Below are 15,119 nucleotides of genomic sequence, written 5' to 3'. Positions count from 1 at the left end.
TCCAGGAAGTAAAATTTGAGTGGTTTAAGATTTTTTTCATGCTGGAAATAAAGCTTTCCATTGTTTCATCTGACAAGGCACGTGTTTACACTCACATGTTTCAGCATATTAAATGTATAGCATATATTAGAAACATACCGAAGCTCTCCTTTTTCACCCTGTCCAGGTTTTCTTGCAGGTCTTGTATATCCTAAACAGGGGTAACATTGCAGCATTAGTTTTCTAAATATGCAACCGTCTAAAATTATTGTCTTAAGTACTATTAGCTTAATTTACTGTTAGCAAATTTTGACATTTGTAGGACTGATATTGTATACAAGTTATTAAAAATAATGTGATAAAAAGCTACACCAACAAAAGTTATGCACAGATTTTGATTCAAAGTTACTGACCTTGTGATATTTGCCAAGTTCAAAAACAAGTTCGTTCTGCTTCTTCACCATTTCACCAATTTTCCTGGAAGCACAAAATGAAACAAACTTGCTGAGAGTCTGGTTTAGACATAAGATATGACATGGCACATATTCACTAAAAAATCCATTGAACTACAATCTATGATAATGTTAATGTACAAGTATAATGTTGAGGAATTTACTGATATGATCGATAATATACATTAAGCTATGTTACTTAAGTTCCAACATTATATCTATATTCCTGATACAGTTTATGCCATGATAATACATTCTGATAGTACATTGTAGATACCCATGGTTGTAGGTCTTGTAGAACACTTTTCTTACATTTCTTTAATTCACTCCAAACCACTTTATCTGACTGTAAATGATGGCATTCTCTGGATGTCCAACTGCAAAGTAGGGCATCTAATTTCTCTGTTTTGTTGTTGTTGTTTTTTAAACTTAATTTTACTTGAGTTGCTTATCCTTACAATGTAAACAAGACAAATGATAAATGATAAGTAATCATCTCTCGTTGTTTGTCCGTTCCTCCCAAGTACCTACCAATATCAGGTGACTCTAAGAGAAACTTGGAGAGTGCATCTCCACACTGTAACCTGCATAGTAATGTAGAAACAGAACCACAGAAATATAAACCTGTAGTAACACATGGATAACCTACACTAGTATAAGCAAAGGGCAAGCATTGAGTATGATATGGTTCTCATGTACATGTGGCTATCAATGTTTCATTTAACTTCAACATTTTCATGATTGCATACCATTGATGACTTCTTGCAAGATACACTACATAATCCAAGTAGTCATGAACAAAATGACAGCCTTGTCAAGAGTACCCATAGTGCTAACCTTTCCAACGCCAGTTCCTGCACACTGAGTTTTGTTGACTGTTCATGTAGCTGGGACTGTAGGTGTAGAATGCTGAAAAAGAATCAAACAAATGTCGATGAAGGTTAGACATCCAGGCACAAATAAGATGCACTACAAAGCAGTTACTCAAACAGCTGGATATGATTTTAGAACGGTCAGACATTTCAGATCTAGACAACCATCCGGTGTCCTTTGTCAGTGACACTGGAGAAATCTTGTTGGCGAGTGTTTTTACATGTATATATCCTAGCTGTGAATTGATATGCAGAAAGGGGAGGAAGACAATTTTTTGTAATTTTTAGAACCAATCAAAATTACAATCAAACTACATATTCAAAATAACTTACAGACTAGAACACAACATAGTTAAATAGACAAATTACTGATAATTGCAACTATGTTACAAATATTAAGCTAAGTAAGGCTATTTCCATTCATTTACACATGAGTTTGAATTGTCTAATTCAGAAAGATAACACTAAATTAAGAATTATGTTTATGTACTTTGCATTCACTTCCTCTTGAGTGCTGTTGTCAGCCCCATCTTGTTGTCCTGTACAAGTATGATTGAGGAGAAAAAGGATCAACAAAAAATAAATATCTAAACAATAAACATACAAATTAGCCATATTATATATTATATACAAAGCAGCCACAATGCTGCAAAGCTGGTATAACTGCCCCTTGGTATACCAGCTTCGCAGGCATACAGCATGACAACACTGAACAACCTGTCCCACCTAACCAACACCTGTCCAACTACTACTACCTGTGGACAAATACCGGTATGCATCAACAGGGCTCGAAATACACTTTTCAGTCAACTTGCACCAGTGCAAGTTAAGCCAAAGGTAACTTGCACCAAAAGAAACTTACTTGCACAACCCAAAATAGTGAACTGTTAACCCTTTATTCTTCTTCTGAAAATTTGCAAATATATGGGGATACATAAAGACCACATGTTTGGATATTTGTTTTCCAAATCGTATTTTATTTTGGATTTCAAATTGTACAACAAATGTGAATTTAGGCTTAATTTAAGACAATTCAATGTCTACAACTTGATAAGATCAATAGATTTCTTCTGGACTCTTCGAGTGACTTCCATCACTATTCTTAACCATCGCTAGAACAACTCAATACAAACACATATAACTGGAAAATCCAGTACTGTTGATCATATCAAAGTCACTAAATTGTATGCAAAATGTATTTACTCATATGCAAATCAAGGTAAGACAACACCATAGGAATTATTAGCATTATAGAGATGGAATTGTCTTCAAATTTTGTTTACCTGGATGTCTAACCAAGTTTAGAAATAACAAATTTAGGCTATTTTTTTATTCAGTGTTGTTTTCTTTTACCTTTCAATGGCAGACAATATTCTTGGTGTGTGTAAGCTTTTTCTAAAGTCAGGTATTAGTGGATAAAAGTAACTTGCACTGGTGCAAGTTTGGTCCAAACTTACTTGCACCACACCAATTTTACATGCACAAACTTGCATATGCATGTGGTATTTCGAGCCCTGATCAATAATCAGTTACATTGTAACTCTGAAACTGAAGCCATTTCAAACAATACACTCACTCGCTCGCTCACTATCCTTTTTATGGTCTATAATGTTACATATATAATATATAATGTAATACTATTACTAATAGTATTCAAATAATGAACTTACGTGCAAGCAGAGTTGCTTCATGTTCAACAAGTTGCCTTCTCACCCATTCCTTTGTTCTGAAACCAAGTTAGACAACAAGGATACTAAGTATATGCTATTGATCAAAGGCTACTGAAATTTTGATGGATACACGTTTAAGCATCATGTTTTAACTTATGTCATGTGAGATGAAACTGTAACATGCAAAGCTTTTATTTATTTATTTATTTATAGATCTTATACTTATTATAGGGTGGTCCCTTCAGTCTAGCAGACTGATTTCCAAGGGAGCCCTGTATTTTTAACCTCCTTATTAATACATGTAGCAGTAAAGCCATGAAAGCTATATACATGTAATGTAACTTTATTATGTCTGAAGAGTATGTACAATGAGGTAATCTTTGAGGCCATGTGTAATTGTAAAGGTTATGAATGTAGAGTCAGTTTGAACATTCTCACCCTTTTAACTCCACCAGTTCGGTGACATCCCCTTCTTCTTCAACCCCCTGTTTGTCCTGACTAGGAGTAGGAGTAGTCTCACTGTAGACAGACTTGTTAGAGATGGTACTAGTGGCAGATGTCGGTACAGGTTTGCACAGACCTGGCTCAAACACCGTGCTGCTGGGTTGACTAGGCTCAACTTCCATCCTGGTCTGTCTGAAGTTGGGCAGGAAAAGTTTTAGCATCTGTTTAGATATATCTTAATTTAATCAACAGTACCATTGGAAATTAACATCATGAAGTATGGATACACACACACCAACTTGCACACTAACCTGGGAGCCAGCCAGGACCGGTTAGCGAGTTTTGTTTGGGGAGCCAAGGCAGTCAGCCCGCAGATCTCACATTAGCGCTCCGAGGAGTTTAAGCCTGAAGGAGTTATCGCTACCCTTGTCCTAAGGGCAGGTGGACCTCATCGGGCTTAAACTCCCCGGGGCGATAATAGGAGATCGGGCGGGCCTGACTGTCTTGGGCCACCGAAGAATAAACTGTCCTAGCTGCCCGATCCTGGCTGGCTCCCAGGGTACTTGCACACGTGCACCGTGGTGCACACACACAAAAACACAAACCAAACAAACTTTGAATAACAAAATTATTTAATACATATGCTAACAATAACATATATTGAATAATAAGATACATACACTAGTATTTATCTAGCTGGGCATAAATAGTTATATTTGAGTCTGACAGAGTAATGAGTCTGACAATTACATACTAATTGCATATGGCTACATTTTTATACGATGTTAACAGTTAAGTAGACAATGTAGGCTACAGGAAGCCAAAGAACTAGTAAAATCATACACCTTTGGCTGCCCTTACAACCAAACAAACCCCTTCCCCGGTAAATCTGGGTGATTTGATTTTGAATTTTGAGGATAATCAACGAAGCAAGTAATGAAATCGCTTTCATTTTTCTTCTATTGGAAAGTACTAATACTCAAGACTTTGTCCACATGCAAGTTATGTCCGCAAAGACCCTAACAGGAATGCTAATAGCCTAACTAGTAAGGAGTAGAACAGTTTCACATGAAAATTATGTTATGGTGACGTCAGAAAATTTTTTTGATGCCCCTTCCCAACAGCTTTGTTTCAATCGTTGGTTATCACAGGCAGTTATGAACTTCTTACTTACCTCTTAAGCAGCAGAAGTCTCCAAAGTTCTATATTCCTTTGTCTATCGGCCTAAAGAACGTCGTAATGACACTGGTTTTGCTAGACAAACCCTATCGTCCGTTTTACATTTTGGCCGCCATTTTGTATTTAAATTCGCCGCGTTGTCCCGTGCGGTGTAATCTGGGAAAGGATAGCAGACAAACGCCATTGTGTGTGCAAGTCGTGTTTTATAAGTTAAACGCAAAAATAAATCATAGAATTATGTCCTATTAGCATAATATCGACTTGAAATACATATAAAGATGAAACCCATGGTTCAATACATCATCGTTTTGCCTTAGTTCAATGTTGACGTGGTTATTCAACAAGGACTATTTTCGTACTGGTGCGGTAGCTATTTTTAGTTTCTCAGTTTCGGAAAAGCACCGGGTCCCGGGAGCGAAGTGCGAGTCAGGTGAGAAAACTTTGACGGCTGACAAACAAACAAAAAGCTACATAAATTTGGTCGGAATTGGAAAGAACTAGTCCAAAGGGACTGGGGAAGGCCAGCATCGAGTTTCCTGACAGCTTGAGATTGACGTAGCGAAAGAAAAGGTCCACCATTGAGCACACATTGACTGCTCATCAACTTCAAGTGAGTACGAGTGCTCGAGAGAAGATCAGAAAAATTATGGTCATGTAACAGTGGTGTTTAAGTACTGCCTATCGTCCTTGCCCAAACGCACTAGTGCTTTTGTGGCGACGGTGATAGCGTTCGTGATTTGTGATCTGTCGACCCCGGTTCGATTCCGGGTTCTACAGTCACTTCGTACTGGAAGTCGGCAGTTTTTCGATAGAGTTGTTGGTGCAAGGTTATCCTGACGGCTAATCAAGTTCACTAACTGTTGCTAGGACGAATTTGAACTTAAATTTTAACTTCATTTATCTGTGAATTTTTAGTCTACTTGGAGCCTAGCCTAGGGGACGGTAGGGGATTCCCCCTTGGAAATTCCCCCGTCCCGTTTCCTGTGTCTCTTGGCGGGAACGTCGGCCAGGGGCAAGGGGACGTATTCTGTGAATTTTTGCGTGATCGACGTCAAGAAAAGGCTGCGATTCGTTGTGAAGTGTGTGCTTAGGTACTAGGTGCGACCGTGTGTCCCGCTGTTTATAGGTGACATGACAGACTGACTCAAACAAAGTTCACTTTCACTTTTCATGAAGTCTGGGAACGTTTGGAAGATGGCCGGCTCGGAAACGTTTGGCGTTGGCTATTGCTTGCTGACAACTTGAGAGATTCCTGTCACGGATATCCGATCACAGGTAAGATAAGCTATGCTACTACATATATCCCACGTCTATTTCAAGAAATGAGAATACAAATTACAGTACCGGTATTTAGTGTGTATTGCTGTTTATAGTATACTCTCCTGTAATGCTGTATATTATAAATATCAGGCGTGCCTAAGCATTATTTTGCATGAACCCTATGAAATTTGTACGAATATTATGTGATGCACACACGAATCACTATGGGAAAACGGTCAAATCTTTGATATGAAAATCGCATGAATCACTATGTGATACACACGAACCTTATAATTTAGATTTGCACGAACCTTATGCAAAACAGCGGCCGGGGAGAAGGCATGATTTTGAGTGTTTCTACCCATGATATTTATATTTCAAGGAATGGAATGAACTTATACCACCTTGAAGACATATTTGATAGCCTGTGACAGTGTGAGCTACTGTTTTGCTTCATTTCGGCGTCTTACATTGTATTTTCCGTCGCCAACAATCAAAGCCGCCATCTTCAAAATCCAGCACCGTCACATGACCCCAGGAGTAGATGGGCAATTTCGCATAAGGTTCGTGCAAATCATGTGTATCACATAGTGATTCGTGTGATTTTCATAAGATTCATGTGTTTTTGCACAGTGATTCGTGCGTACCACATAATATTAGTACGAATTTCATAGGGTTCATGCAAATACTAAGGCACCCCTGATTATGTTCATATGATTAATGACCTGTACCCACAAGGCAGATAATCAATGTTAAATACAAAGGTCAATTTTTTTTTTAAACTGCGTGATAATTCAACATTCTACTAGTAGATAATCTGGCCCACAACAAACTTTTTACATATTAGAATTACCTTTCCATCATGTTTGTCTTTTGTCTGCAATTGATTTTTAAAAATTTCATTATGGAATTAAATCATTGCAAACATAAAGACATTTACAGTACCTAAAAAGAGCAATTGTTAACTCAAAATTGAATCACCGCAAAATGAAAGACCTTAAGTGCATTGTTTACCCAGAATTAGATTACAGCAAATGAATGGCATTTACAATAATACCAATGCATATTGTTTGCCCAAAATGAAGGCAAGGCAGGACACAAAAAAATTATGATGATCATTTTCGATTTGAATTATTTTAATGCAGATCTGATGGAACAAGAAGGGAGTGTTGAGGAAACTGCCAAAGGTGGCATGGCAGCCGCAGTTGGAAACACTGCTGACGATGGTACCACCAACTGCAAATCTGGCAATGCAAATGGAGCAGAGGACACCAAAGCCAGTCTTTCAGGTACAAGAACAAGAACAAGATCCAGTAAGTCCACAAGTAGCAGCTCATCCCATGGCACCATCACTCCTGACAGACCACCCAGCCCCACTCCTACATCACAGGGCATGGGCTGCAAGAACTGTACTCCTTGTGGAAATACCAGTATGCCAGGTAAGTGTATGGGCTCAAATAGAGACTATTATAGGCAAATACTGGATTAATAATTATAATTATGATACATGTATTTAGTCATTTAGGCAATATTGGTAAATAGGATTTTTGTGTTTTACATCCATATGCATTAGACCATGTGTGACCATCTGGGCATGGTTATGCAATAAAGATTATTGTAATTATTTTGATAATTCTATATTCGTAATTAATTATTAAAATAGTTAACTTTTTAAGCCTGGCAAAGATATATAATTATAATCCCTGGTATCTTAGTTCAAGAGTCTGCTACATGTTTTTCTAATGATGACATTTTTTCACAATGCTGTTTTCCAGGTAGCGATAATGGAGGCGCAGCCCATATCACTGTTTACAATTTTGGAAACATCCAAGGCTCTCAAATTGGACATGGTGGTACCCTGCACAACATTCAAGCAAGACAAACTTCATCCAAAGGTACATATCATTCTTTGTCTTTATTAGATAAAGCTAAAATAAGAACTTTCATAAAAACTTGCAAACTAGTATTTTACTTTCTCTACACAGTTATCACAATAGTCAATATCACAGTGAGCAACTGTAATTAAATGTATTATCATGACTCCATACTTCACGTACATTGTACATCTTGTTGCAATTAGCCTATGGGTATGCATTTGCAAATAGATGATATTTACTAAGACTGACAAACGCCATCGATTATACAGGCAATATATACAAAATCTAACCATTAAATTGTCTTTTACTTTTCTCAGGAGGGCAGACTGATGAAACCGAACGGGCAGTAGACTTTGTAAATTCCATTATCAATCCTGGAAACTATCCAAATCAATATTGTCTGAAGTATGAAGACCTTGCAGAGAGATTTCAGTCTAGGCATGGGAGGTTTAAAGACCTTGGTGTTGGTCCCTTGAAAGCTTTCTTGCAAAAGTCCCCCCATTTTGATTTGGTGCAGACAGAAGCTGGTCTCATGGTTCAACAGAAATTCGAACAGGGCACACCGATTGGTGAGGACCAAGTAGACTCCCTTGTAAATTCCTTTGATTTACAAACAAGAATGCAAGCAAACCTTCCTGAGTTCAATGATGACTCTGATTTGGAGGTAGACTTTCAAAGTTGTTACAGTCATTCTCTGGGGAGTAGGTCATCCTCTCGTGTCACAAGCCCTGGCATCACTACTCAGCGCCCAGTCATTTTTGGCCAAGAGCCAATTGATCAGGGTAGTTGCAATTGGAACTATGTGAGGCCAAAAAGTAGACATGTAAGACATAGCAGTGGTGGGTCTGAGCGCTTGTCTCTAGATCTGTCAGGGTCCCCCTCAATCTTTACCTCTCCTTCACCCTGTTTCAGCTTTTCCTCTTCAGCAGACAGCAGGCTTCCTTCGACACCCTACTTTAACACAAACATATCTGCTGATCTTTTGGACAAACTTTTGCACAAACCTGCAGGACCAAATATTCTGTTCAGAGAAAGCGAAGTTGTCTATCAAGGACACGAAGGGCAAGCAGCTTTCATGCTCGATGTTGTGTCCATGTGGAACACTCCAAAAAGAAAAGAAAGAGCATTTATAGTGATGGGAGTTCAGTGCAAGTGCCCGCCCCCTCATGATGTGATTGGACTACAGGACACAGGCCTTGATGCTTACTACCAGAATCTTTTTGACACTGCCAAGTGCTTCTCCTATAAGCCTCCTTTCAGGTATGAAGAATTCAAGCATCGGGACGTGTTATTAGGCATTGTTGTCATCCCACCTTGCTTTGGTTCGAGGTACACTGAGCCTTGCATAGCAGAGGATTCTCTGGAACACGGTATGTGGCACCAAGACGAGCTTTGGTATCGCGACGGTCCTTGCAACGCCGCCGCACCATCACAGAATCATGCTAAAGTCTTTACTTGGTTTCGGGACAGCACGTCACCTAGAATTGCAAAGGCTCAGCTCAAATTCCCCTTGCTAGGAAGAGGCGAGGAAAAATGGGAATCCTTCTTTGAGGCAGTTGACCAGTTTGACAGTCGACGTTCTTATTGCCTCATTCTTAGCCGCTGTGCTCAAGACACACGGCATCTTGGAGAGCTGGAGGCACTTGCAGGTGTACCTTGGCTTAAGGTGTTTGACTTTGATCAGAAAAGTCGTGTCGATGGAGTCTTGTCAGTCTGTGAGGAGAAGCTTAAGTCAACACGTGGCCTGACCATTTCCACTCCCATAGATTCTCTGGACAGCCTATCCAATAGGTCGACTGACTGGTTCTTCCCAAGGGGACATGTCCATAAAAGGGAAAGTCTTGTAGACGGGTCTGAACGAGCATGGGTGAAGAAGTATGGCAAAGAAGTGGAAGCTCACTGCAGCCTTCTCTCAGAGTTTTGCCATGACACTACCCTCCTGACAGCTGTTGTGTTGTGGTATTCAGATGATGACGGTCTTGGTTTCTTGAATCGGTTACTTATGAAGATGGACAGTGCCATCGATCCACTCAAAGTAGTCCTTTGTATGCCTGAAGTTCCAAAGGCTACGGCATCTAGGGAACTGGTGAATTCAATACAACGGTCCTTGGAAATCGAGAAAGTTATTGAAATTCCTCTTGAGTGTGTCTGTTGGGGACTACAGAAGATAGCCGAGGACAATGAGGGAAGGGCTTCCAGTCAGCCGTATCAGCTTCCTAATGCTGTAAGCTTGGAACCGTTAGTAGTCAGTGCCTCGGATGCCTGCTGGCTTCAACGAGAACTGGATGTTCTGTACATAAATGAGACATTTGAGCAGCCAGATACTCAAACATCTCATCTTGGTGACAGCTTCCTGAGGGGAGGGGTGTTGACGTGGTATGAATACCATCTGTCCTCCTTTGACGCACGTCGCACGCTGTATGACGACGTGCTCAATCATGTGAAGAAACACATCATGAGAGGCCAGTCTACATTGATCACGTTGTACCATGCTCCCGGAGGTGGTGGCACATGCTTCGCAAGGCGCATTCTGTGGGATATCCATCAAATTGATCAATCCGTTCCTTGTGTCTTTGCTTCTGCACCTACCATGACAATCAGTGAACTGCACAGTCGTTTGGACTGGTTGCACAACAAGACCCACCTTCCCGTCGTACTGCTCATTGACAGCCAAGATTCTATCTTGGTGAATCGCCTTTTCCACACCTGCTACAATGTGAAGTTGATCATATTGTATGTCCAGAGGTATAATATGGCCATTCATGAGAAGAAGCAGCGTGGAAATGAGTTTTGGCTGAAGGGTATTGTTGACAAGGACGAAGCATTGAGGTTGGAGCGTGTCTTCGCACCCCACTGTAACCAGGAGAGGAAACATGCGCTGAAGATTCTCACTGAAGGGGTGGCAGTGCATCATGTCTATGAGTTTGGGCTTACAGCATATGACAATGAATACGTGGGTGTGTCATCTTATGTGAAAGGGTACCTCGACATTCCAAAGGAAGGTGCATTGACAGCATGGCAGACAGCTGTCGGATACTTAGCCCTTGCGTATTTCTACGGCCACATTGGCATCCCGAGACAGTTCTTTGCCAAGTTGCTTGGAGTGAGGGAGGATCTTGATGCACTCGTTACAACCGAGTATCTCACGCATCGGGGGAAGCAGTTTGTTTTTGAGGAGGACAACACATGGAGAGTGACACACCATGTTGTTGCAAAGGAGATCCTTGAGCAAATCCTCTGTCGACAGACAGGTAGACATGACAAGGAGGGCAGGCTCAGCGAGAATGCCAGGAAGCACTTGTCCGCATTTGCCTGCAAGTTCATCAAAGAGGCAGGAGTGAGACAGATGAAGAACGGCGTGGCTTCCCCGGCTCTCATGCGAGTCCTGAGGGACATTTTCATCAACAGGGACTACAAGGCCATGGGACAGGATGACATCCAGAGGCGCCAGATGATGTCCCCGATAATCACAGATATCCCTCCTCATGATAACAGTAGAGAGAGGCTTGCTGTCTTGCAGGCTTTGACTGAGTGCTTCCCTCGTGATCCCAACTTTTGGGGACATCTGGGAAGATTCTACGCCATGTGTAGGGCATCTGACGAAGAAGCGGAACGGTGTCTTGAAAAAGCACTGACTCTTCGTCAGGAGGAGATTAGATCCTACCAGTATGCAAGGAGAAAGGAAGAATCAAGTGGGGATACTGTTCTGTGTCAAGTACATCATATGTATGGGATCCTGTACAGCAGAAGAGTGGCAGAAGCAGTGGGTAGTAAACTGGGGGACTTCTCCAACTTCTACCACGACTTTGACCCAAAGAAACAGAACATTCACGACGTCATGAAGAAAGTTTCTGATCTAGCAGTTCTAGCGAGGGATTGCTTTACAAAGTCTCGAGAGCTGCTTGTCCCGGGCATGGAGGAAAGCTTTGGGTACATCGGGGAGATCACTTGTCGTTTGCAGATTGTTGACTTTCTGCAGAGGTTTTACCCATCTGGGTACTTTGCCTACCTTGATGACGACAATGCGCCTGGTGACGTTGTGGAATTCTTGAGCTCTTGCTTTTCGGAGTGCGACCACCTAATGGCTGCATGCTTGGACCGCTGCACGTACGAAGACCTGATGAGAAACGACAGTTTCCTACAGTGCGTCAACTGGTTCAATGTGCTGTTCAAAAACGCAGCAGAGGCCCTGCAGAGGTGGGAGGGGGGCGACAGTATTCGAAGCAGAAGAAGCAGGATCGCTGCCCTGAAAATCAAACACCACAACCTGACCAAACAGAGCAAGAGAACGTTTCTCAGCTTGGAGAACATCCATTCTAAGGACGACATTGCTCACATCATTGAGCTGTTTGAGTGTACATTTCAGGAGGTGTATGAGCAAAACCTACCGATGGACATCGGTGTGGAGGTGAAAGATTGGCTGCTGGCTATTCGACATGTTTACTGTAGCCAGACCTATCCTCTAGAAAACGTCCTCCTTCAGGTACGCCGTTGGTATGAAAAGAGTCCCAAGTCCCCCCTTGCTGTGTATTACCTGTATGTACTGAACACTGTCTTGGCTATTGGGAAGAAGAAACAGTCTGGTTCAAGCCGATACTTTGCGGAGTCCAAACGACTGCTTCCCGAAATGAAGCAACTCAGCCGACTCGTCCACCGTTATGTCAAGACTCGGGAATGGCTCGGCGTGGAAGACGGACAAGGGATCCGACGACTGGTCCACCGCGGCAAGCTGGGAGAGTGGAGCCAAGAACAAAGGTTCTGGAAAGATCCAAGCAAGACGGCCTTGTTGGAAGTAAGAACAGGTACAGTGTGTTTCTCACGAGAACAACTGCATGGGACCATCGAACTGGACACTGGGCAGCACCACAGCGGAGAGCCCTTGAAAGTGTTTTTTGTCCCAAAAATCTTTGGCATGTTTGGAAAGAAGTTCGAGAACCTGCGTGTTCAGTTCTACATTGGTTTCGGCATTGATCGAGGTTGTGAAGCGTTCAATCTGAAAGAGCTACAGAAAGTTGCTTGCACTTTCTGCAAGACACCTACAGAGGTGCCCTCGTTGGGACCAACCCGCACTGCCCGTTGCATGAAGTGCAAAAATGTTGTCAGGGCTACTGGGAATGACTAGGACAAAATGAGAAATATTTGAATATTGCGACCAAATTTCTGCAGGTTATTGTGCAAGTTATGTTTGCAAAAGATTATGGGGTTCAGTAAAGAGTAAGACTACTATAGCCTTGCCCTCCTGCCTAACACAGTAAGTAATTGCCCTTCTTGAAATTGTTGCCAAAAATATAGCTCTGTAGGGAGCAGGCTAGTCGCAAATTATACCCAAACTAATTTCTTCTGTCAACTACAACACATTCTGTCTAAATGTATTCCTTTCTCCTTTGCTACTTAATCTTTTGCAAATTACTTCATCTGTCTCAAACCCTGATATCTCAGCAGTGTGTCAACCACCATTGCAGGATTCCACCATGGTTCAAATACCATCCATCAAATACCATCCAATATTTTTTCAGTTGCATTATAAACATCATGTTGCCATGTGGAAAATCTTCTCGATTGAATGAACTACTCCTCCTTGGGTGTTAAATTTCTATTTTTGTATTGTAATCCAGAATTAAGAATGGCAAGAAAATGATCTATTTTTTTCAGAAGTTAGTTGTCACTTGGTGTGCCCATTTATATTAGGAAACAGTGTTGGTCCCTATATAATGTCATTGGTGTGCCTGTTCATATTCTGATAGGTTTCACAATTTTTTGACAAGGTTTGAAAGATTGGGGCTAAATTCCATAATGGTAAAGTGGGTATAATGGAATTTAAAAATTCTCGGATGTTAGCTGCTATAGATATATAGCTGTATTGTCTGTATGGGCCAGTTGCTTAATGTGTGGCATCCTTTTAAGTATAGAATGTGCTTTCAGACTGTGTTTACCAGCTTTCAAGTTAGTACAACGTCATGGTAATTATTTATTGCATTGTAGGTAAACGTAGCAATCACACTGCTATCAACAAATGTGTGTATTCCAGGACAAAGAAAATGTGTATACCAGTATTCCAGGAGGCTTAATTTTAATTGGAGTCCTTCACTTGGTAAATTGCTACCATTGAGGTCAGATTCTTAAAACTGGCACAGCCATGTATTTTAGATGTAGTGTCTGTAATGTTTTACACACTAGAGACTTTGATGCAATGTAAATCATGCCTTTATGTGCAGTGTAATGCACAGTTATTAGAAGATAATGGAGTGTTCACAGTTATTAGTTGGGACAAGTGCTTTATAAGTCACAGTACACAGTGATAGAAACACCTGTGGATTAGAAACTACAAATATATAAAGCCACAGAAATTGGAAGAATTTCTGACTTCCATATTAGATGTACTACCAAATACTATATAGGTACATGCACACAATCATGTATTTTGTAACTTGTTGAAGGGGGGATGAGAAACTTGCATTACCTCCTACTGCATTACTGGTAGTTGTTCTGTTCAAGTAAAACTAAACGGCAATTTTCTTGTGACCATTGCATGTGACTATGTTGCCAGTGTTGACCTTTTTCTGTTTGATGTATGTAAGGCCACACCAATTTAATTTCTTGGTTCACGGATTCGCTCGCTCCTTTTTTTTGGAAAAAAAAATAAAAATAAAAATCACCACTCAGCAAATTTTCACCATTAATGAAACCATTCACCAGCTTTCTGGTGTAGCAAATTGGCCTTTATATTATAAGCTCCTTAAAGTGTGGGTACAAGACGTGCTGTTACTGTACAATAATAGTGTTTTTGTACTTTTTTCAAGCTGAAAACTTTTTTCTTTATGTTTTGGATTAGCCGTTACCTTTACCCCAACCATTTTACAATTTTTATTTTCATTTTTATTTCGCCCTCTCGCTCCATATTTTTTATGAAAAAATCCGTGAACCAAGAAATTAAATTGGTGTGGCCTAATGGTGACAAATTCCTTTGTAAGCACTCATACAATACGTTGAGAAACATTCCTGTAAGTCAAGGTTTTCAAGGCCTTTCAAGTATGGGAACATTACTTCCTTCATATAGGACCAATTTGCCATTTGACAAGCATATGGTTTTATTGTTGCTATATACAGTCAAACCTGTATAAGGGGCCACCTCTACAGAAGGGCCACCTGTCCATAGTGGCCACTTTTTGTCGGTTCCTTGGGTATTTTATCTACAAGTTGCCACCTCTATATAGAGGCCACCTGTCTATAGTTGCCAAATTTGTCCGGTCCCTTGAGTGGCCACTATAGACAGGTTTGACTGTACATGTATGTTGTCATTATTGATAAATGTGTTTTTTATGATACATTGTGTATACTACAATTTATGTGGAAATTGTTTTCTGTTCTTGTATATTCTACATGTAC

General features: G+C 40.7%; 2 protein-coding genes across 4 annotated transcripts; one reads left to right on the top strand and one right to left on the bottom strand.

Moving 5' to 3' along the window:
• Nucleotides 1–885: 885 nt before the first annotated feature.
• LOC118415666 lies at nucleotides 886–4,718 on the bottom strand. The gene is made up of 6 exons (XM_035820394.1): nucleotides 4,592–4,718; nucleotides 3,412–3,615; nucleotides 2,974–3,029; nucleotides 1,794–1,842; nucleotides 1,269–1,340; nucleotides 886–1,015 (listed from the first exon to the last, which is right to left on the bottom strand). The coding sequence occupies exons 2-6, from the start codon at nucleotides 3,597–3,599 to the stop codon at nucleotides 886–888; spliced, it is 495 nt and encodes a 164-aa protein (XP_035676287.1). The 5' UTR covers nucleotides 3,600–3,615; nucleotides 4,592–4,718.
• Nucleotides 4,719–4,814: 96 nt separating this feature from the next.
• Nucleotides 4,815–13,786, top strand: LOC118415822. 3 transcript variants are annotated; one of them, XM_035820661.1, is made up of 5 exons: nucleotides 4,815–5,026; nucleotides 5,773–5,871; nucleotides 7,002–7,295; nucleotides 7,632–7,751; nucleotides 8,051–13,786. In XM_035820661.1, the coding sequence occupies exons 1-5, from the start codon at nucleotides 4,918–4,920 to the stop codon at nucleotides 12,853–12,855; spliced, it is 5,427 nt and encodes a 1,808-aa protein (XP_035676554.1). In that variant the 5' UTR covers nucleotides 4,815–4,917; the 3' UTR covers nucleotides 12,856–13,786. The 3 variants fall into 3 exon arrangements, with proteins under 3 accessions (XP_035676554.1, XP_035676555.1, XP_035676557.1); XM_035820662.1 differs by having other exon boundaries at nucleotides 4,974–5,206; XM_035820664.1 differs by having other exon boundaries at nucleotides 4,974–5,206; nucleotides 5,723–5,871.
• The last annotated feature ends 1,333 nt before the right edge of the window (nucleotides 13,787–15,119 follow it).

The sequence above is a fragment of the Branchiostoma floridae genome, chromosome 5 (genome assembly GCF_000003815.2).
Source record: "Branchiostoma floridae strain S238N-H82 chromosome 5, Bfl_VNyyK, whole genome shotgun sequence".
NCBI lineage: Eukaryota > Metazoa > Chordata > Leptocardii > Amphioxiformes > Branchiostomatidae > Branchiostoma > Branchiostoma floridae.
This window is presented reverse-complemented; position numbering and strand designations above follow the sequence as displayed.